Raw genomic sequence first — 23,884 nt, 5'->3', positions numbered from 1 at the left:
TTAAAGTTCCAAACAGAAACGCAGGCAGCAGCGTTGACAAAAGACTAACACACATACAACGAGAGCAAAAAGCTTCATTTATGACTGCACACAAGTGTGGTGCACTCCCCAGGGGTGTACAGCTGAGCGTCTACTTCTCCCTCCAGAATAGGTGTGCAGGAAAGGCAACATTTATGATGCATCCTTCATGTCCATGCCCGTAGACGGATGCGTTCCACCAAAGAAAGCTTAATGTATCCCTTTTCTCTCGCTCTCTTTCTGAATAATGCTCCTCACCTGCAACTGCCACTGCACTACACTACTTAAACGCATCTTCTACATACATGCTACCACCACCATTACTACCGCACACTTGCCTGTATATTCCTGGGTATTTCTCAAAAGCTTCTAAGTTACGTTCATTTATCACTTCCCCTTTGGGAAAACACTACGTTCCTCATGATATAGAACCGACATTACCTCCCTCGTCTCTCTCTCTCTCTCTCTCTCTCTCTCTCTCTCTCTCTCTGTTGCATGCAAACCTACCTTTCCATTCCCAGCAGGGATAGAAAGAGAGAACGAGTCTCAGCCTGGCAGTGATGGGATGCACGTTCCGAATATGTAACACCTAATTCCTGCAGAAGGCAATTAGAGACTCATCCAATTATTTGACCGTGTTATAGCAAGTTGCTGTCCTAATGAACGCCTCAGTTTGGGAGTCTGACAGCACCAGTTCTCTCAGCTAGACCTTCTCTCTGGGGAGGAGGACTGCCGAGGAAGCAAAGCAGCCAGACCTGGCTTTATATATGAATGAGGCTATCGCTTCTCTCACTTCACACACGTTCATACGAAAATATAAACAGAGCCTGTGGCTGTGCGTGAATGAGAGAGATGCATTATCACATACACTTCATTCCTTTTCAAAAGACAGTATGTTTGAGTGACATTTTTGGCAAGCTAGCCATCAGGCAACACACTTATTGTTATGATCATGATCAAAGATCTGCCACATGTTGACACATATAATGTTTAGATGTGCAGATTCTCTTCTGTTGTTTATCCGTGACTTTATTGCCTATTGTACAGCACACAGTGTGGTTTCTTCAATTTGGGTTTTAGAAATATGTGAGGAATTTTTGAAGTCAATAGTGGTGGCGGCACAGATGGGGCATCGTAGCACAGGGTTCTGGGATAGTTCGCAGTTTTCGTCCCACTGTCCAAAAACATGGGCGACTGTGGCTCAGGTGGTAGAGCGGGTTGTCCACTAATCGTAGGGTTGGCGTTTCGATTCGGACTCACATGACTACACCTGACAAAGTGTCCTTGGACAAGACACTGAACCCCAAGTTGCTCCCGTTGGCAAGTTAGCACCTTGCATGGCAGCTCTGCTACCATTGGTGTATGAGTGTGTGTGAATGGGTGAACGAGACAGTGTAAAGCACTTTGGATAAAAGCGCTATATAGACCATTTAGGTAGGCAGATTGTCTATGCTAAATTGTCCTTAGGTGTGAATAGGTGTGTATATGTTGCCCTGTGATGGACTGGTGTCCCATTTGGGGTTCCATTCCCACCTTGCACCCAGTGTTACCAGGATTGGTTTTGAATCCACTGCGACCCTGATCAGGGTGAAGCATTAAGTGAAGATCAGTGAATGAATATACACTATATGGTCAAATGTTTGTTTACACCAGACTAATCACATCCATACAGTATGTGCTTGTTAACCATCCCATTCTTGATGTAGTCCCCCTTTGCTGTTATAATAACCTCCACTCTTCAGGGAAGACTTTCCAGTAGATTTTGGAGTGTGGCTTTGGGGATTTGCCAATTCAGCCACAAGCACATTAGTGAGGATAGATACTGATGTTGGGTGAGTAGACATGAGTTCCAATTCATCCCAGAGGTGTTCAGTGAGGTTGAAGGCAGGGTTCTTTGCTTTGTTCACAGGAACATTGCCATTTGGGCATCAACATTTGAGCATGATTGCCAGATGTCACATACTTTTGGCCAAATAGTGTATCTCCATTTGTGTAGCAATGTAACATCATGGATGAAGATTCAGTCTTAGAAAGAAGAGTTCCTCATGGGTTCTTTGGATAGATAAGGGTTTTTTCATGTCCTATAGTAGTTCTACCCCTCTGATAGGAAAACACCTTTAAAGGATCCATCATATTGGTTTATTAGTTTTCTGTTCCATTACTTGAACTTGCTTGACTTAGCATTGTCAACAGGTTGGGATAAGATGTGACAGAAAATAAGACTATAAGCTCAGTCAAATGGGTCAGGACTAAGATTGTGTTTAGATTCTTTCCCCTCAAACTTTTATTACTCTACATCTCTCTGTGGTACAAATCGTTTAGCTCTAATGGTGATGACTTAGAGCTGTCACACTTAAGTCATCCCAGGTGTCTCTTGGAGGGAGAATTTTGTGTGAGGGAGGGGAGTGAGAAGGACAGAGAGACAGGCCTGTCTCATCAGGAGTCCCACAGAGTGCATCTGTCTCACCTCCACCCTCTTCTTCTCCCGTTCCGGGTTCCCACACCATCCCTGCATCTAATCCCTTCCTGCCTCTTCTTGCTCTCTATCCGTTTCTCATGCTCATACACACTGTCCCTTCCACCACTAGCTGTCTCCCGCTCTTGTGCTCTTCTCTCCCTCTGACGGAGGGCATAAATCATTGTGCTGTCAGCAGCAAAGCTTGCTAGATTATGCAATGCCGCTATTCAATTCATTTAGAGCCTGAAGAGAGGACCCGTGTGAGACCACTATCCACCCAGCACACTTCCCCACCTCTGCTTCCCCAAAATAGAGAGCGTCTGTCTTAAAGAGGGCTCTCTGGGGAGTGATATCATTATGCAGTCATTCTATCTCTTTTTCTCACTCTCTGTCTCTCACACGCTCCCTTTCTTGCTCTAGTTTGTCCTACTTTTATTCCTGTGTTCCAGCTCTTCTGGCTACATTTCTATTTTTCGTTTTATTTAGTTGTGTTTTTCATACACTTTGTTATCCTTTATATTCCATATTTCATAGCAATTCAAATTGATATCTTCTTGTTATCCTCCCAAAATAGTGCTGACTCTTTGCATGAGATCATGTGAATGGAGTCTACAAATGCAACTAAATGATTATATAGTCTAATAGCGACATAGAATGCCACAAACACACAGTACATCCCAGCACATACACTACATTATCCATTACGTATACAGTACGCTTTAGCCTGATCCTCCATCCGAAACTAAGAATTTGGTGAAACTCGAGAGCGTATGAAAATATGCCTTATGCAGATGTCTTTTTGCCATTTTAAATATCCCCTCTGGCACTGTATAAAACCACACACATAATTAAGACACTATTACTTAATTGCTGAGAGGGTTTTTTGGGGGGGGGTTTTTTTTATAAAGAAAGGTCAACCTTCTGCATTTTGGTTCAGCAGATCTCCTCCCCCTCTCTCTCCTTTCAACCCCTCTTCCTCCCGATCTCATTGGTTTATCATTTTGTGCTGCCAATTCCCACCCATCAGCCAGTTCTTTACTATGATAGGACAGTTACTAGCAGAGGATGGTGAAGGCTAAAACAGGCTTCCTCCGAGACAATTGAAGCCAGCCAGCTGCATTTTTTCTGAACTGTTGCGTAACAGACTCAGAGCAAATCTTCCATTTTCTGCATACGCTAGAAAAGCCCACTTCCACTGTCCTCTTCCACTGTCTGCCCTCTTCCATATACATTTTCTCCCCATAGGTATGTGGAAGAGGGCAGAGAGCACTTTCCTCTGAGTGTCTTACACAGTTGGCTAGTGTCAACAGGGAGGACAGTGTATGCCATCCTTCCCTTCCAGAGCCTGGTCAATTTTGCTCCACTGACTTTCCTGTTATGCACTTAGTGCTTTTCTTAATCATGATCTTCAAAAAAACAGGCAAAGCGACAGCAAGAGGTCTTTCCCCTCATTACCACCAGACCCAGAGTGTATGAATCAACAGTCTTGTAATTGACCTCATGTTCAAAGTGGTTTTATTTCAGTCAAATGCCATTGTCCTCCTAAAGCATGAACATCTAATGGAAAGACATAATTTCCCAAACACCATTTTTCTTGACAGTTTGGCAAATTGATAGTGTGCCATAGTGTCATAGACATATCCATATATCCATATATCCACATATCTTCCTGCCAGTGGTCTCAGCAGACCACAATAAATGCATGTAGTGTGGTGTATGCATTGTCAAACCACCTAGAAGCCCTAAGCTCTTGTATGCTTGGGAGATCTTGAATGGCTTCCAACTAGATCCTCAGCATTTCTGTGTATACTCACTGTCTCTCTCCTCCCTGAACATGGTGATTCTTACGCGATGACATTGTTTAGCACCTGCTCATCTTTAGTTCCTGTACAGATATCCACTGTTGCACAGGTGCAGTAGCCTGTCCGTCATTGCAATGCAACGGTACATCCGCAACGTCAGCAAACAAGACGTGACCTGTGTCCTACCAGATACTTTGCACAATCCAGGTTCACCCTGCCTGGATTTGCCTATGCTAGTCACCTTCTTCTGCTTTGTTTTGGTAATTTGTGAGCAATTTTCTTATTGGGCTCCACTTGGGCGTGAAGGTACCAGCCAGACAAGGCTCTCCTGCATGTCCGGTTCTGCACTGCTGCCTACAGACGCCGACTCTTTGCATAGTGGGGGCCCACGCTGGGTCCCACAGACTGCACTTTTCCAGCTGGATGGTCTGATTTGGTTGCAAGGGGGGCGCGGTGGTGCTTTTGGCAGTGGGCAGCCCGTGTAAACAGCTGGCGCCCGAAGCCTTGTCCCTATTCCTCTGCGTCCAGATCATCACTGACGACCACTACATGACCTGATTGCAGCCTTCTGCTGTGTGGCGCAGCCCAAAAAGTGCTTGCCTTCTGTTCAACTTATCTTCTCGCGAAGCACCACGCAGTCGATATACACACAAATAAACTCCTGCGCACGCACACACACACACACACACAATCTCTTTATGCACATGATATCATCACACACCTCATCAATCTTTGTGTGGACCTGAGTGACTGAGGAAAAGATGGCAGATGTGAAAGGCATAGGAGGAAGTTGGAGTGGCAAGCTGCTCTAGCAGAGGCCCTGGGGGGTGGAGGGCTGTGCAGGCTAAATTTGGCTCAGTGTGGACCTGCTGGTTTTGAGAGGCTAGATAATAGCAATCTGGGAATGGCAGGGGCTGGCTGGCAAACAGGCAACACAGAGGCACAGCATTCCTGCAGTTAAGACAACACATATACAGAACCTATTATTAGATCTTAATCATAAGTGCTTAGAACAAAATATTTCAAATCATCATCATAGAACACTGACACATTATTAGCATTATTAGCATTATCAGCTGCAATATTAATAAACCTTTATAAGCTCCTCACAAGCATGCAAACCAAACACTACCAGGAGTTGTGTAATTTGTAGTTAAATAGGTCATGGGCATTAAACAAAGCATTATAAATGCATTTCTATTCAGAGTTGCTCCTCCATAAGGCACATCATTGGGCACCTGCTAATTTCTCATCCAAAAATAGTATCGTAACGACGTGTTAAATTGGTTACAGGGCATTCATCAATCAGCTATAGGTCCACTGATAATTCCGCTTCCGACACAGGATATCTATTTTCTCATGTTCCACTTTTACTGTAAACAGATAAATCCTGGTTTTATAGAAATATGATTATTTATATGATTTTTTTTTTTTCTTGGTAAAGCAGATGGGCAATTTTATACAGAACATGAAACTACTAAGTGTAACTGAACCATGACCCATATCACACACTTAAACACACCCCACACACACTCCTGATGTACACCTGTCATCAAGCACAAAGGCACCTACGGTCCAGAGGCTGACTGACAGGTGTTTTTTTCAAAGAAAGAATTAGAGAAGTGACTCTTACATCCTCTTATTCATTATTATCATCAGAGGAAATATTTCTTTAAGCCCAGGAACCTAAACAGGGCTAGCAATGAAGACTGAGTCATAAATAAAGTGTAATTGTAATCAGGCAGGAACCGATGTAGTAGTACAAAAGGTATAAAAGGTTGAGCAAACACACAGGGCGCAGAACGACAGTAATTACCTGCTTCTCTCCCACAGCCAGGTCTGTAGGAGCCTGCAGGTGCACTGTTCATAACCCCATCAGCCTTCGACCTGCTTCATATTAACCAGAGTGGCCCACCCCCTAGCACCATCGCATTCTCTTCATCCCTCCCTCCCCCGTCTCTCACTTACCCTCCAATAGCATCGCCCTCCATTAGCCAGAGAGCCAGCGTCAGCATCACCCAACTGCCTGCTAGCGCTGTACCTGCTGTTCCAAGGCCCATGCCATTACCAATCTCCCAGCTCCTGATAGACTATTACCTGCCACAAAAAGCCATGCCACTGCTGGCTGGGGAGCATTTATATATATTTTTTCCCAGAGCTGTTAGGTGCTTACAGAGCTTGTGGTAACTTTCTTGAAAAGTTTGGAACATGAGACAGAAGAGGACTTGGTAGCAGGAGCATGAATCTTTAAGGAGGTGAGTCTTGTAGTAGTTCAGATATGATATCTCAAAAGAAATGCCCTCCCCTAACTCTAAAAGAGAGACACCCACTCACCCCAACACACACACACTCTTCCCCATGCTATATTGTACTTCCACTGGGGATAATCATTTGCCTCTCTCTGGTATCGTTCAAGCCTTGGTTGGAGGGTGTGTTGGCATGTCAAGAAGGATAGAGTGTGTTTGTGTGTGTGACTTCATGGAGGTCAGGTACTGTCCCCACAAGGTCGTTTCTTCCCCAATAATATATTGTAAAATACATATAAAAAGCACCTCCATGTTACTGGCGTTTGTCAGTATGGTCTGTGTGTGCATGATATAGAGAGAGGGGTGGAGGAGTTGGTGGATTAAAAAGTGTAGCTGTAAACAACATTAGTCTTATGAAAATTGGGTCAAACTAGCTGATTAGCACTAATGTTAATTATTTTAATGGGCCGACTATGCCGACCGTGATGGCCCCCTCGTCTAAATTCAGATTCATGTCGCCAATGTGCACTACATACACTCGCTGCTTTAAACATTCACAGAAAAACACTAGAGAAAGAGGGAAGATGGAGAGAGGATGAAGGAGAAAGGGAAGCAACATTGCATCAGCCCTCAATTGCATTGTACTTTGACAGATTGTAGGCTCGCTTTGCAGGGGCAGCACCATCTCATTTGTCCCTGTTTGATGGGGAAGTGTGTCTAGAGGAGGGGAATGCTCTCCATCTCCCCTGTAATCAAATGGCCAGGGGAGGCACGGCACAGGCGCACACAGCACACACTTTACTGATCTGCTCTCCGCCAGTCCAGCGTTAGGCCCAATCATATCTTGAAGCACTTCCCTCCGAGGCCACGCTGCTTTTAACACCTCACTGTCTCTTGGAGTTTGGGCTGTGCCTCAGATTTTAACTATATATATATATATATATATATATATATATATATATATATATATATATATATATATATATATATGTGTGTGTGTGTGTATGTATATATACACACACGGTGCATCCAGAAAGTATTCATAGCGCTTCACTTTTTCCACATTTTTTTATGTTACAGCCTTATTCCAAAATGGATTAAATTCATTATTTTCCTCGAAATTCTACAAACAATACCCCATAATGACAATGTGAAAGAAGTTTGTTTGAAATCTTTGCAAATTTATTAAAAATAAAAAACAAAAAAAGCACATGTACATAAGTATTCACAACCTTTGCTCAATACTTTGTTGAAGCACCTTTGGCACCAATTACAGCCTCAAGTCTTTTTGAGAATGACACACCTATTTTTGGCACACCTATTTTTGGGCAGTTTCTCCCATTCTTCTTTGCAGGACCTCTCAAGCTCCATCAGGTTGGATGGGGAGCGTCGGTGCACAGCCATTTTCAGATCTCTCCAGAGATGTTCGATCGGGTTCAAGTCTGGGCTCTGGCTGGACCACTCAAGGACATTCACAGAGTTGTCCTGTAGCCACTCCTTTGTTATCTTGGCTGTGTGCTTAGGGTCGTTGTCCTGTTGGAAGATGAACCTTCGCCCCAGTCTGAGGTCCAGAACGCTCTGGAGCAGGTTTTCATCAAGGACGTCTCTGTACATTGCTGCATTCATCTTTCCCTCGATCCTGACTAGTCTCCCAGTTCCTGCCACTGAAAAACATCCCCACAGCATGATGCTGCCACCACCATGCTTCACTGTAGGGATGGTATTGGCCAGGTGATGAGTGGTGCCTGGTTTCCTCCAGACATGACGCTTGCCATTCAGGCCATCAGACCAGTTTTTTTTTTTTCTCATGGTCCGAGAGTCCTTCAGGTGCCTTTTGGCAAACTCCAGGCAGGCTGTCATGTGTCTTTTACTGAGGAGTGGCTTCCATCTGGCCACTCTACCATACAGGCCTGATTGGTGGAGTGCTGCAGAGATGACTGTTCTTCTGGAAGGTTCACCTCTCTCCACAGAGACACGCTGGAGCTCTGTCAGAGTGACCATCAGGTTTTTGGTCACATCCCCGACTAAGGCCCTTCTCCCTTGATCGCTCAGTTTGGCCGGGTGGCCAGCTCTAGGAAGAGTCCTGATGGTTCCAAACTTCTTCCATTTACGGATGATGGAGGCCACTGTGCTCATTGGGACCTTCAATGCTGCAGAAATGTTTCTGTACCCTTCCCCAGATCTGTGCCTCCATACAATCCTGTCTCGGAGGTCTACAGACAGTTCCTTGGACTTCATGGCTTGGTTCGTGCTCTGACATGCATTGTTAACTGTGGGACCTTATATAGACAGGTGTGTGCCTTTCCAAATCATGTCCAATCAACTGAATTTACCACAGGTGGACTCCGGTCAAGTTGTAGAAACATCTCAAGGATGATCAGTGGAAACAGGATGCACCTGAGCTCCATTTTGAGTGTCATGGCAAAGGCTGTGAATACTTATGTACATGTGCTTTTTTTGGTTTTTATTTTTAATAAATTTGCAAAGATTTCAAACAAACTTCTTTCACATTGTCATTATGGGGAATTGTTTGTAGAATTTTGAGGAAAATAATGAATTTAATCCATTTTGGAACAAGGCTGTAACATAACAAAACGTGGAAAAAGTGAAGCGCTGTGAATACTTTCCAGATGCACTGTATATTACATTAAGTACTGACAGGGTTCATTATTTTATGTCTGAAAAAGGTTTTATGACAATACTTATATGAATATGGATCTTTATATTGGGTCTGAAATAAAATAATTATAGCAATATAATGGAAATAACATTTATAAATACTAATAAGAGGAAGAAGAAAAAGAAGGGGAAGAAGAAGAGCAATAAATATAGCAAGAAATCTGGGGTGGGAAAGTTCATTGTGCTACACACGGGATATGGGCCAAAACAATCACACACACACACACACACACACACACACACACACACACACACACACACACACACACACACACACAGAAAAAAAAATGGCACTATAGCGCAACCACCAGGTGGACTGGACTCATCTCTTTTTTTCTGAGTAAGAGGACTGACCAAGTTTCACATCTGTGTGACCTATGGTTCAAGAAAAAGAAGAAGAATCCTATTGAAAACAGTATGTTTCCGAGTTCTGCGCTTGGACCCCTAATAATAATAATAATAATAATAATAATAATAATAATAATACATATTAACTTTCTCTTTCTCTCCTCTCCCTTATCCTTATCTGGAGCAATGGGCTTTAGACTTTTGGTTGTATTGTTTAAACATATCATCCTGCCAATCAGTCACCTCCAAACCATGATAAGAGAGCTCTTGTATTATTGAGTCGACAATTGGGAGGCTCTGTCGGTCCAAAGATAACACCTGCTTAAGGCGTAGAGGAAGGAAGGAGCCATCCACGGCCGCCTCATATAACTGCCTCAATTACCATAAAACCACTGCTGTAGCCCAGGCAGCGAGAACATCCAGGCACAACCCCGAGTGTGTGTGTGGGGGGTGGGGGTGAATGGGGCAGGAGAAGCCCATAAGATAGCGCCATGTTTCCAATTATGAATCCTAACATTTCAATCATTCACTTGTCATTCCATCACGGCTCAGCGGCGCCCTTAAAATTTCAGTGGCCTGTTCTGATTGGGCTCCGGAATGAAGAATGGGGTTTCATAAAAAGGGCCCGCTATGCCTCAAGGTCTCATAACGGCAGAGCCGAGCCAGGGACGGAGGCTGCTTTCAATGTGTGTGTGTGTGTGTGTGTGTGTGTGTGTGTGTGTGTGTGCACGCACCATTGCCCAGGCAGCAAAGAGTCCTGAACGATTCCAGCCACCAGTGTGCGGGTGTGTTGCTCTTCATCTGATTATCGCCTTTGTTTATTTCACCCTGCAACAAAAGCACGGATCTGTCAATTTCTCTTCAAAGTCGATACCTCAGTGTCCAGTGTGCACAATCCAGGGCTGTTTGAAGTGGAGGAAATCCAATGGTGATCCTATCAAACCCCTTCCAGATATCGGCTCTCAGCGATGCTCCTGCGCAGCTAAATGATCGCCGTTCATCACTTTGTCTATTAAGTCGCTTGGGCATTTGACAGCTTGCCATTGACACCACATAGACGAACCGACCAGCCGGTGCTGTAGTGTGTGTGCCAATGTATCACACCAAATTTGTCAACATCATTCAGTACCCAATCACCATATGAGACCTGAAACAGTACTCCATCAGGACAAGAATTTTTTGTTATTCATTTTAAGTGCTTTTTTAATTAATAATTTTTTTAATGTATGTACAGGGTATTCATATTCCTCTTTCAAAGGAGGAGAGGTAGAGGTTACAGACAGACCTTGACATAATAATTAAAGAAAGAAGATAACTCGGTAACTCTCTGGGGATTTGAAGCCAACAATGAGCACTTTTGCCCTCACATGCTTCTTCGCGCGTGCGCTCTTGCTGTATTGTCCTGCCGTATTGTTGCAGCTCGGCCTCCGTGCAGGAACGCGGCGTGACGCCGGTCACATTCCCTTATCCTCCTCCCTGGTCATCTATTAATATATGAAGGCTCATTTGTTAACTGGAACGGTCGCTTTTCTCATTGTGGCCCCTCCTTCTCCTTTTTTTTTTTGTGGGCTTTGGAAGTATAATTTTCAATTTTTAATTTGCTTCATTTAGATTAAAATCATTAATCAGGACAGAAAGTGAGTTCATTTTCTGGGAAATAAATGAGCTTGTACAAATGACTCTTTATTAAGGTGTGTGTGCAGATGTGTGTGTAGGGTGCGGTGCGGTGTGGTGTGGTGTGGAGGAGGATTCAGGTAATCAGGACCACTGTGCTATCTTTTATAAAAGAACGCAGGGAGAGAGTGATACTAAAAGTTCATTGATGCACAAAGAGGGTTGCGTTCAGATTGTAGTGAGCTGTTAAGACCAAAGTTTCCGAATAAAGGTCTTTATTCGGGTTGCAGCCGTATTCCGAATATGATGTTTATATGCGTAAAGGCATCGGAATATTCCTGTGTACATGGTTGTTGTAAGTATGCCTGAGTTGACATGCCTAAATCCCTAGCCTACAGCTAAGCATTTGTTAGCACCCACAATTCCTTGCAGACTGAGCACGTGAATATATCTCCTTTCAATGGATATTCTGAAAAAGCAACAAATTTCTGATTAAAAGTGGTATATTCCAAGGGTGAGAATTTGGAGACTCGGAATATTGTTTTAATCTGAATCAGGAAATCGGATTGCGGCGTTTATAACACGACTCAATGCTAATTCTAATATTGCCCAATTCTGATTAATATCGGAATATTGATGTGCATGTAAAAGTAGTCACTGTGATTGACAAGGAAGAGAAAGCATGCCACATCTCACACCAAATTGCATTCCCTTGGCTCTCAGCCATGGACTCGTCAGGATTCAGACTCACCATTTCATTAGGATCAGGAGAATGTTACTTTTTTGTTTGTTTGTTTGTTTTGTGCCACTCAAGAGAGTGCATTTATGGCGTTTGACACACTTGTCCAGCGTGACTTACATTCATTTCATTCATGCAGCTGAGTGCATGGGGGTGCTGGGATTTGAACTCATGACCTTCCAAACAGAAGTCCAACATCTTAAGCACCGAGCCCCCACTGCCTGTGCCTCACATGTATATTGTTATATTGCTTATATGACACTGCACTGAGACATTATAACCACCCATAAAATACACAGCATCATTTTAAAGAAGCTAGTCTAGAGACAACTAAAAAAAAAAAAAGACAATCCTGTCAACGATATGATTTCAATAATAATTTTTTCTATTTGCTAGAATTAAAATAATTAAGTAATCTATATAATTGTATTTAACGAAGCCAAATTCAAGCATTGAGAAGTGATTAGTTGTAAACACACCTCCAGTTTGAGGGAATGTTAATCCACTACTCTAGGATCAACTCTGCCTAAATCAGTCGAAAGCATTCAGGGCCTCCTGCAGTTCGGCTAGTAGTGAACGCTTTCTTCATAGGCTTTCAGTTCACTCAGTACTTTCACTGAGAATGGACGCGGACATGCTTGCAGGTTCGAGTCAGTTTGCCTTGTGCTTAGCTAATGGCTATTTTTAGGCTGTAGATCACGAGTGCTGGGCGAATGCTAGCAGTAAGACAGGTGTATGAATATGTAGAAAATTCCTCTGTGGCATGGATTTGCTTCTTTTTTTTTTTCTTTTTTTTTTATCTGTACAGCGCTGTTTGATGGGCCTGGAACACAATCACACACAGAAAACCTGGCTTATTAGACAACATGGTCACGTCTGTTTACTCGCCGGTGGTCAGCACATTTTCTCAGAATGCAAATCCTCATCGAGGGCTAAGCCGGGCACTAGTCAAGAGTCACCGTACAGTCAAGAAATTCAAAGCAACCCGCTGTCAAACTTGTGTGAATTTAAAAAAATAAAAGAAAAAAGAAACCCTGCAGAAATCTGTAAACACAGAGCTGTGCAAGACAAATGCTGTCAATATTTGCCTCCATGTGTAATGAAGTTACAAAAATGAAGGAGTGGTTTGAGTCATTGTGGAGAATTTAACAGCTTTAAACATCAGAAAACTATTTTTTTTTTTTAATGAAATTATATGCATGAACTGGAGTGCACTTGTCCTGCAGCTTACTGTGTTACATTTGTGTGGCACAGGAAATAAATTCTCATAGTGTTAGGAAGGAGAATGAGATGACGGTCTCTCTCTCTCTCATCTCTCTTTGTCTATGTGTCTCTTTACCCATCCCTCTCTCTGCTTTTCTCTCTCCATGTGAAAATTTAATAACTCAGCAGACTCAGGGGATCTGGCAACCCACAGTCCAGTTGCTTGCCCATATTCATTTGTTCCTGGCCCATTTGCATGGGAGGTGGAAGCTCTGGCGGTTTGCAGCCGCTGCTCCACTCTTCCTCTTCGAAAGGGGGTGATCCCCGACACAGCACCGAGCCTCCGCTCTCACCGCATGCTTTGTTTTCCTCTCTGCTGGAACCGCACAGTTTGGGCCTAATAAAAGCTTGCACAGTGAGCCGCACATTGGCACAATCAGGGAGCTTGTGAATGCTTCTGTGAAGAAAAAAAAAAAACAAAAACAAAACCACAACAAAACAATTTGGTTCCCTTCTAAGAAGTGTCAAAACATGCTGGGGGAATTTATGCTGCTGAAAAGGCTGGCTTGTGACATACAAAAATAACCATCATCGCCTGTTTAGCGATGTCCTAATGACGTCTGACTTTAAGATGTAAATATTATTCGACGGGGTTCTGTTTGATTGTTGGCACCACTATTGATATTAATGAGTTCTCACAAAGTTAACAGTGGAGAGAAAATTAGCCTTGTTCAATACCAAGCCATCTATGATTGCTATCTAGACATACTGTACTGTACATGTCACCTATTTCCCTTCCCCGTTCCTTTTCTCCTCATCCCTTGAAGTCGACAGCGTCTTCCCAGAAAGCCTCCCGCTCCGTTTCCTTTTTATAGTGAACCGGTAATCTAGCAGGCTTAACTCCTGGCTCGACTGAAATCCTTTCCGAGGCTATGGGTTTGTCTTTGAAGGTGTGTGTGTGTGTGTGTGTGTGTGTGTGTGTGTGTGTGTGTGTGTGTGTGTGTGTGTGTGTGTGTGTGTGTGTTTGTGTTTGTGTAGGAGTATGTAAGACGTGTTTGCTTTGATTTCACATACCACCTAGCTACAACTTTGCTCAGATGGACGGATGAGTATACATGGACAGAATAATGGAAAGACAGATGTGGTAAAGTTTAATGTAGGTGAGGCTATTTTAAGCCAGGCAGTAATGGAAGGCATGTATATAGCAACACACACACACACACACACACAGCTTTAATTCTGCCTGACCTGAGATCTCTTTTAGCCCCAGATTCACCTCAACTTATTTTGTTTTTGTTTGTTTTTTTATCTAGGAGAAACTATCCATACAGTTGAAAAGTAACATGTTTGCACTAAAAAGATTGCAGTTTTTGGATGCCTTTGTTGATAAATTGTTGAATATCAATAGACTTGTTCAAACGCAACACACATTTGCCACCTTTCTTGATACATGTAGATTGTTAAGTAATATAACAATGTCAAAATAGTGTAAAAGTAGTCCGAGTACACATCCAGGCTGTAATATGATTCAGGAATCATACACACTATTTTTCATATTTGTTTGTTTTTGTTTGTTTGGGTTTTTTTTTTTAGCAAAAATGTTACAAATTGGATGAATATCTCTCCAAGATTTAAAAAATGTAAAAATCTCTGGATGAAAGCATTTAATCAATAGGATTTGAGTACCAAAAAAAACCCCCCAAAAAAACGTATAGAGTATAGAAATCACTGAATACGGGATCTATCCTTAATACACACTGGTTTCTACGATGTTTGGTGTGATCCATGCCAAGCCACGTTGCTGTATGCGCACGAGAGCGGCTTGCTCTCGCTAATAACCTAATCAAGCCGCCGCCCCGCAAAATACTGTCTTATTTTATTGTTACTCATAAATATCCATTACCTCATAATTTAGCAGATAGCAACTCATTTATTCTATAGCCTTAGGCCTACACGCTATTTCAAAGATGGTTTAGAGGCCACTACAGCTATAGCAGATATAGTTATATTAAGGCAGGCTATTGAAATACTGCCAAAGGCAAACTGTATTTAATCCATACCACCGTGGCCTGTCAAATGTTTTAGCTGGTAATAAAATATTTTAGATACATTTTTTAAACCTTTTGCTCTGTGATAGCTGTAGGACCAGTTTTAGTGGGAGGTGGGGGTCTGTCTATTTCCTAGAAAGACAGCAATTGGTTTGGTTACAGTAACTGAAGTAACTGAAGAAGATAGTTGTCCTTCAATAGTTCAAAGATTTATACTATTGATTCATCACAGGCCTGTCATGGTAACTCCATGCAAGGGTACTTGGACCTTTTTTAGGTTCTCTCTCAAAATAATATCTTTTTCACTACCTTCATTTCCATTTCCTCATCATATTCCTTTCCTTTTCTGACACATGGCCCACGACGTCTGACGTCAGAGGTCTCTGTCCACGTCCAATTAATTAGTGACTCTTTTTTTTTTTTTTCCTAAGACCCAAACCTGCCAGCGACTTGATTGCTTCGCAAACACTTCCCTGTAAAAAAAAAAAAAAACCCGCTGCAGACAGCTCGCGGGATTCCACGCCACCAATGAAATTCAAAACAAGCCTCGTAAGATGTTTACGGTCATCTGTGAGGTTCTCGTAAAGGAAGAAAAAGGTGGATCATTTAAAATGAGGCGAGAATAAAATCCCTGCATTCGCGACTCTAAACGTGACATGTGTCCGTGCACGTGATTAAAAAATGAGAAAGAGTCTTATAACGTGGTGTGGATTTTCATTGAGATTCTCTTCCTCCGTTTGTGGGTGCCGAGCCTGGAGGGACGAGGACCTCTTCGGTGCACGTTCCTGCGGAAGTGATCGAAACATTCCTTCTTATAAAGATGTGTGTGATGTGGAATATTTGACAGCCAGCCTTAATATGTAGTGATGCAATGTCCAGTTCTCTGTGCCCTCACACCAGGCTACTGAGAAGAGAAAATCAGACCGAACCCACGTACAGTGCTTCGCACTGTTTTTGGTCCTTATTGAAATAGTAAGCACAGGGCAGCTTTGGCAGTGTGCAGGCAATGAAGCAATGCTATTTGTCAATGCCACTTTACACCAGCTCATAGATACGCAGTCAGACAAGCAGACGGCAGGCCTTTGTGTCCACACGCGTACATGTAACCCAATCTAGCAATGGAGGAACATGTGCACCATGGCGCCTGCTCGCTTTATAGTCACAGACCGATAACAGACCAGTCACAGGACACATACATAGTTGCATAGAATGTTCCTGTATGGCGCTTGCCTCACTTGCGGATGTCTGAGGCACCTGTCAGCCTTGAGTTTGAGGCCACAGGGTGGGATGGAGAAATGAAAGCAGAGCTATGGAATAAGCCCTTGTGTCTGGGGAAGGAGATCAAGCCTCCAATGCAAGCAATATAAGACAATCACTCATTTTCCACTAGCGAATCGAATAACTACAGAGACGCGATGAGGCAGGAATTACAGCCTTCTTCCTTCACGCACTGTGCACCCAACTGATCTGTATTCGGCTCTTCCTAATTCCGCGGTGAAGCTGCGGAATCAGCAGCGTACTAAACCCTGGATGTCACTTCCTGTTTGTCCTGATGAAGGGCCGGCTTTTCTACCCAAAACCTCAATCGACCATGATCAGTATGAATAGTAAGAAATATGAGAAACTAGTCTGGTGGTGTGGTCGGTGTGGTATGACCAGGCACGGCTGAGTATATTTTATAAATTCGGATATTATTATATATTATTATTATTATATATAAGATAATATTATATATTATATATTATTATTATATATAAGAGTTGCTTTTCTCGCTGTTTACTCTCAAGCTGTTAGAGGCGACGAGGTGTTGCAGTAAACTCAGACTGGACTGTCAGTAATCCGACCAGGCTAATAAAAGCCCCATAAATCTGGACAGCATTAGCCAGGCAGCAGATGAGGGGCTTGCAGGATGGGAGAGAGAGAGAGAGAGAGAGAGAGAGAGAGAGAGAGAGAGAGAGAGAGAGAGAGAGAGAGAGAAGATGTAGCACAGGCTGCAGGTGATGCCGTTATGAATGAGGAGGCCAACGCTAGCCGCAAATTAACACAATAAACTTTCTCCACACTCCGACCCTGCCAAAGTCTGGTCCAGTTAAAGGAGCTTGTTCCCTTCTTTTTAAATCATATGCATGTGTGTGTGTGTGTGTATGTGTGTGTGTGTGTGTGTGTGTGTGTGTGTGTGTGTGTGTGTGTGTGTGTATGTGTGTGTGTGTGTTAATATTTCCCGCAATACAAAAATGATCAGTATCAAGAATCTCTCATCCTCTGGACATTCTCAGAGAATGACACAGCCTTGGCAAGGGCAGAGATAATTACTGTTCATTATGGTATGTCCCAAAGCAGGATAGCTGTTTTCCAACCACAACACAGCACACAGAATATTCACTGACCTTTATTCAGTGTATAAAATGTGCCGTACAAACACCATTTCTTCTTTCCATACATGAATGCCCATAGCGCATTCATTGAGCCTTCACGTGGAATGGGTGGGGTGGGGGTGGGGTGGGTGATTGGGGTAGGGGGTGGAATCATCCTGCGAGAGACCACTCCCATCAGGATTCCCATCAGAAATGTTTCATGATAGCATGAAGTGATGCTGCATGATGAGCTGTCCACTACCAGACCTCTTCTCATCAGCTTCATGAAACCCCTCCTGGCCCACCTTTAAGGGATTTCCAGACAAACCCCCTTTTTCCTCTGGGGAGCTTTACATAATTAAATTAAGGCTCTTTTGTATGTCAATTAATTAAGAGCAGAGGACAGGTCTTTAAATCTCTGGCCACAGAGCAGAGAGAGAAGAAGAAGAAGAAGAAGAAGAAGAAGAAGAAGAAAGGGAAAAAAAAGCAGGATCTGAGTGTTTTCTGCACCTCAGTGAATTACTGGCCCTTCATGGTGTAGTTGTGGGACAAAGTATTGACAGTTACTTAGACAGATGGGAGGAAAACTATGAGAAGGAAAGAGTGTGGAAAGGACGGCTGCCTGTGGAGACATGGTGCTGCATTTTCAATCGGTCTTCAGGAGACAGGGACAGATTTAAGGCTTGGACCCCGAGGGATTTATGACCAAACCCACAGGATTCCTGTGCTACCAAGGTCCTTAGACGTTCTGAATATTTATTTAATCATGTCTCGCTTCGGTATGACTCATGTATTGTATAAACTCTAAACAGATGGGGAATTTTCATGTATCTACATTACGGTGCACGCGGGAAAAGTATAATCCGCTTTTCATTTTCACAAGAATTCAGTCATTTACATGCATTGACATTTATTTGCAATTATTGGTGAGATATTTGTGGGGGGGTTTTTTTGCACTAAGAGGTACACTTATGAATAATGAGCTTGTAAAGCCTATAAGCTCTTTTTTTCTGTCAATCTAGGCAGAAGATGAAGCATTTCACACGGTTCTCTCAGGACACACGACTCAAGCGCACACATCCTCAACCCTTTTTTGTGGCTTCTTGCAGTCTCACGCATACACACACACACACACACACACACACACACACATATATATATATATATATATATATATATATATATATATATATATATATACACACACACACACACACACACACACACTAACTGACATGGTGACAATCACGCGAGGCAGTGTGAGGTGGCGGGAGATGGGCAGGTGTGTGTCCGGATGTCACATGGAGAGAGCGGTCGTGGCCCTATCTGTCAGCAGCTGGCCATCTCCTGTCCACGGCTCTGAAATGGCCACTGACAGCTGCTGCTCAGTTGGGTTTAACCCAATGCTTGCTCTTCATTGCCCTCAATTCTTTTAAAGTGACAGTGCAGCCCTAATGCAATGTTCTATTCCAACAATACTACAGTAGAAAATGTCAACGCACGTGGTGCGGTCTGAACTGACTACATTCACCACATTATGCCTTCTTATGCTGCTGATGTATTAGATTTGATTAATGACCTATAGAGATATATAATGTGATTTCTTTGTTGTGTGTGTGTGTGTGTGTGTGTGTTTTAGGAGTGCGGCTGGACAGAGTGCGCGGCGGCAGACAGAAATACAAACGTCGGATAGATGCCGAGAACAGTCCCTATCTGAACCCACAGCTGGCTCTGCCACCCAAAAAGCCATGTAAGCCTCCATCTTAACTGCATCTAAAGTATTCTGTTGGAATTAATGAATTCATTAATAGATCATTCACTTATTAATGCACAATGCCATTTTCAATATCAGCACATCTGTAAAAAAAAAAAAAAAAAAGAAGGAAATTCTGAGCATAGATACATGAATATACATAATATACAGTGTTGATCTTTACACAATCCTCATACCTATTTTAAAGTCAAATAAAATCACCCCTCATTACTGACCCCACTGTCTGTGCTGTAAAGAAATAGAAACACACATGTGACAGAATCAGTAGACAAGGGGTCGGTGTGTGTGTGTGTGTGTGTGTGTGTGTGTGTGTGTGTGTGTGTGTACAGTGAATAGCTATAGTATGTGTGTATGTAAGAGAGAGAGAGAGAGAGAGAGAGAGAGAGGTGGGGGGGGGGGGGCGAGAGAGAGGCCTAATCCGGATTAAATCCAATCTGGCAAAGACATCAAACCCGAAACACCGGCTCTTCCTCGCCGTCTGACTGCTCGGCAAACACACAGCACTGCGGCGCTTAACAGATTTGGCCCTAAAGCCTTTTTACTTAATGCTAGCATATTCTTCTGGAACACAATACGCTTTTATGCATGATAGCGGCAGAAATAATCACAATTATTACAGCCGCAGAAATCATATTGGAAACACAGGGGCACGGAATAACCTTCCATCTAATCCTGTTGATCCCCCCTGCCAGGGTTAGCTTTATTTTCATCTCTCCACAGCAACTTATTTCAGGGCTTATTCTCGCGGTCCAGCTCGAATTCTTTTCTTTCTGTATTTATTTATTTATTTTCGTTCCAATACTATTTTCTCTTAAAAGAAAGCTGCTTTTTTTTCCAGGGTTGTAGATGACTGAAAGTGTGACCAACATGAAGCCTAATCTCTAGCAAATTTATTATGCAGCTTTGAACCTGCTATACATTTAAAGCCATGCTAAGCCATTCTGTTGGCAGTGCGTTTGAGAATACGTGTGTGTTGCATGTTGTGTGTTGTGTGTTGCATGTGTGGCCTCACACTCCCCTCCCCTCTATAAACGGATAGGGAGGGAGCTGGGGGACGAGCGTGGCCACAGCCTTCCTGATCGATTATTTGCACATAACAAAGGCATGGGGCTTTGGAAATTGGGTTGCATTGATTCTAATTAGGGAAACATTAAATAAGATTTACCTAGAGATAGGACAGCTCTCTCTCTCTCTCTCTCTCTCTCTCTCTCTCTCTCTCTCTCTCTCTCCCTCTCTCCTCTTGGACTGAAGAGACTGGTCCAATTGATTCACCACTCCCCCCCTATCGTTTTCTTTTCATCTCTCTCTCTCTCTCTCTCTCTCTCTCTCTCTCTCTCTCTCTCTCTCTCACCTCTCTCTTATTCTCTTGAAATAAAGAGTAGGGGTTTAATTTAGTGATATGTCGCATCTGTGTTCAAATTTCACACGTCAGCAATTTCTATCATATTACAGCTTTATTATTCGAATGTGTATCGTAGTGATACATTTCGGACTCGGTCTTCTTACGATATCGCACCGACCGATCTAGAAGATTAAACACTAAATTAACAGTGTCACATCCAGAGATGTGATGTCAGTCGATCTGTTATTACTGTTATCACACAAGATCCTATTGTGTACCCAATCCTTTGAACCACTTTAAGAGTTTATTTAGCAGCCCGTCTTTGGAATTTAAAAAAAATGAAGAAAAAAAAAACTATAAAAAAAAAAATTAAATAAAAATAGGGCAGACTTTTCCCTAAAGATAAAATCCATTCAAAAGGCTTGTAGTTCAATTTTGTGTCAGAGCGAATGAGGCCGGGCATTCATTCAGAAAAGAAAACTCGCCGTGGTTTTAACGACTCTATCGGTCTCTCCTCGAGGAAGAACAGCCTTGTCGATAGTTCCTGTTGAGCTGCTGAACTACTTGCTGATGAACAATGGCATTTCTTTGTGACTGTGCTCGTATAATCCTATTCTTTTCTTGTGTTTTCTCCTTGGTGTTCAAATACAGTCCCCTTTGGCTGCCTTGCAGATAATAAGATCGTGTCACACTTGCTGGTGGCTGAGCCTGAGAAGATCTATGCCATGCCAGACCCGACTGTCCCCGACAGCGACATCAAGGCTTTGACCACGCTGTGTGACCTGGCAGACCGGGAGCTGGTGGTCAATATCGGCTGGGCCAAGCACATCCCAGGTAGGGCCACCACCGCACGCACAAGTCCTGTCTATTGTCATTATCATATATTATCATGTAAATACGCACTAATACACAACATGCTGTGGTGGACGTAGATTCTTTTTCTATAACCGCAGTGTTTGTCCTCTTATACCTCAGAAATTTACCAATCATGACATGTTTTTGTGCATTCATCAACAATACGCCATGCTTTTAACTCTTTATATATAGTGATTTACATTTGATGCTGTGGAACGTCTGGCAGTAAAGTTCGTTCCTGTTATCACTTATGTCACAGCAGCTATAAACAATCACACCGTAGCCTCCTTCTCCGTGAGCCGAATAAACATCTCCTTACAGGAATCTCCACCATATCGTGACGATAATAATGATAATATTATCGGCTAGCTGTTTATTATAATTTATGCTCAGATCATGTAAGGCGTGCTCCATGCACGGACCTGAAAACGAGTCGTTATTATACAAATGATAAAGTGTTACTACTGTGTTATAGAAAAAAAAATACAATTGACCACTATCAACAAATTTAGCTAAACTTTTTTAGGAACACTTAACAAGAACAGTACATGAATAATCAAGCACTAATACCTGAATGAATAATTACTTAAATATGAACGAATGCGCTGTAAAAGCGGATGAGTTCCTTTCACTCCAAAAATTTGAGGAAACTATTTACCTCAAAATGTTGAAGTTGATAAATCAATTTCTTTACGCCAAATACACTTAAATATAACAAGTTTGAGTTGAATTTTTGTTATATTTAAGTGTATTTGGTGTAAAGAAATTGATTTATCAACTTCAACATTTTGAGGTAAATAGTTTCCTCAAATTTTTGGAGTGAAAGGAACTTATCCGCTTTTACAGCGCATTCGTTCATATTTAAATAATTATTCATTCAGGTATTAGTGCTTGATTATTCATGACGTGCCTGTTGCCTATGATGGTAAGTTGAATCATATTTACAGGCCAAATAAAGCCTGTCCAACACACTGATACACACCAGCCTTGACTGACACACTCATGAGATCTGCAGTCTCTCTCTCTCTCTCTCTCTCTCTCTCTCTCTCTCTCTGTCACTCATTCTGTGATGACACAAAGGAAATGCGATCAATTTGTTCATTTTTAGCCTAATTCTTCCACACACACAATGCTTTGAAATCTAAAGGAGCAGACATGGAGTGTTTTCTCCTGCCTGCTCACCTTAGTAGCTGCTGGAAGGACTGAAAGGACAACATTACCCATGAGCAGTAATGGCTCCGGTGACCATGATTGAGACAAGTGGCCCTCCCGATCTCACTCCATCTCCCCCACCTCTCTCTCTCTCTCTGGCTACTGCTTTATTGCCTATCTCGAACAGGCAGAATGAGGAATTTTCAGCGATCTCTTTAACAAAGGCCATCTTTTTTGCATTTAATGTCCGTCTGAGCCGAGTTTTACGTGCTGCTTGTTTGATGAGAGCAGTTAGCAGCTTAGAGATGAAAGGTCAGTTGATTAGATGTTTATTTATTTTCTTAAAAAAAAAAAAAAAGAATTTGATCCCATTTCTTTAATGTTGTAGATAGCAATCACGTTGGACTGGTGTTCTGATGCTCCTTTGTGGTGCTCCAGCGTCAGGCATCAGGTATTATCGGTGGCATTCAGGGCTCATAATGTGTCATGAGAGGTGAGAGCAGACTTTTGTGTACGTGGCTCAGTGCCAGATCGCTCCAGGCTTGCCCTGTAGACTGGATCTGATTCCATCCATGAGCAAGAAGACACGGCGCTGAAGCTCAAACTGCTAACACAGAAAGACTTTCTCCTTCACCTCTTCCTGCCTCTCTTGTCCTCTTTTTCCGGCATACGGAATAAGAGTATATCCTGTATTTTTTTGACCATGAGCAGCACCTGGAGCAGAGCGTCAGTTTTAAAAAGGTTACGGAGACTGAACATGAAAAACACGGGACATCCGATCAAGTCGGTTCTTTCATTTCATAAACCCTTTATGTTTCCTTTTGGTAATTGAGATTAAGGTTAGAGTTAAGCAGAGCATCATTTAGTTAGAATAATAACTAATGTTCTTTTCTATTTCAATTCAAAGAGGCAAGAATGCAAACAACTTCGATTTATTAGCATTAATTTCTTAGCTATGATTTTGCCCTTGCTGATCAGTGCTTCTTCATGATCTTCTGAGGTTATTTGTGTAAATTGATAAAAAAAAAAAAAAAAAAACTTTGTGTGCTTGCGGTTTGCTTATCTGTTTGAAAAATCATGGAGCCCCCTAGTGGTCGGAGGTCCTAAGAGCAGGTCCTGCTTATATCACTTATAGCAAGAAATAGGCCTGATAGGTGTATGTATGATAGGTAGAGGTGTGTGTGTGTGTGTGTGTGTGAGAGAGAGAGAGAGAGAGAGAGAGAGAGAGAGAGAGAGAGAGAGACATCAGTTT

At 42.6% G+C, this 23,884-nt stretch overlaps 1 protein-coding gene across 4 annotated transcripts in view; it reads left to right on the top strand.

Annotated features, from left to right (window-relative positions):
* Window positions 1-23,884, top strand: part of esrrga (estrogen-related receptor gamma a) — a 76,306-nt gene that overhangs the window by 29,369 nt on the left and 23,053 nt on the right. For 3 of the 4 annotated variants that reach the window (XM_017477228.3, XM_017477230.3, XM_017477231.3), the window contains exons 5-6: window positions 19,149-19,259; window positions 21,277-21,459. In XM_017477228.3, the coding sequence (XP_017332717.1) occupies window positions 19,149-19,259; window positions 21,277-21,459 (294 nt within the window). The remainder of the gene's footprint in view (window positions 1-19,148; window positions 19,260-21,276; window positions 21,460-23,884) is intronic. The other variant, XM_047157520.2, reaches the window with a different exon arrangement.

The sequence above is a fragment of the Ictalurus punctatus genome, chromosome 9 (genome assembly GCF_001660625.3).
Source record: "Ictalurus punctatus breed USDA103 chromosome 9, Coco_2.0, whole genome shotgun sequence".
Classification (NCBI taxonomy): domain Eukaryota; kingdom Metazoa; phylum Chordata; class Actinopteri; order Siluriformes; family Ictaluridae; genus Ictalurus; species Ictalurus punctatus.
Note: the sequence above shows the minus strand (reverse complement) of the source record. Positions and strands in the feature narration are given on the sequence as shown.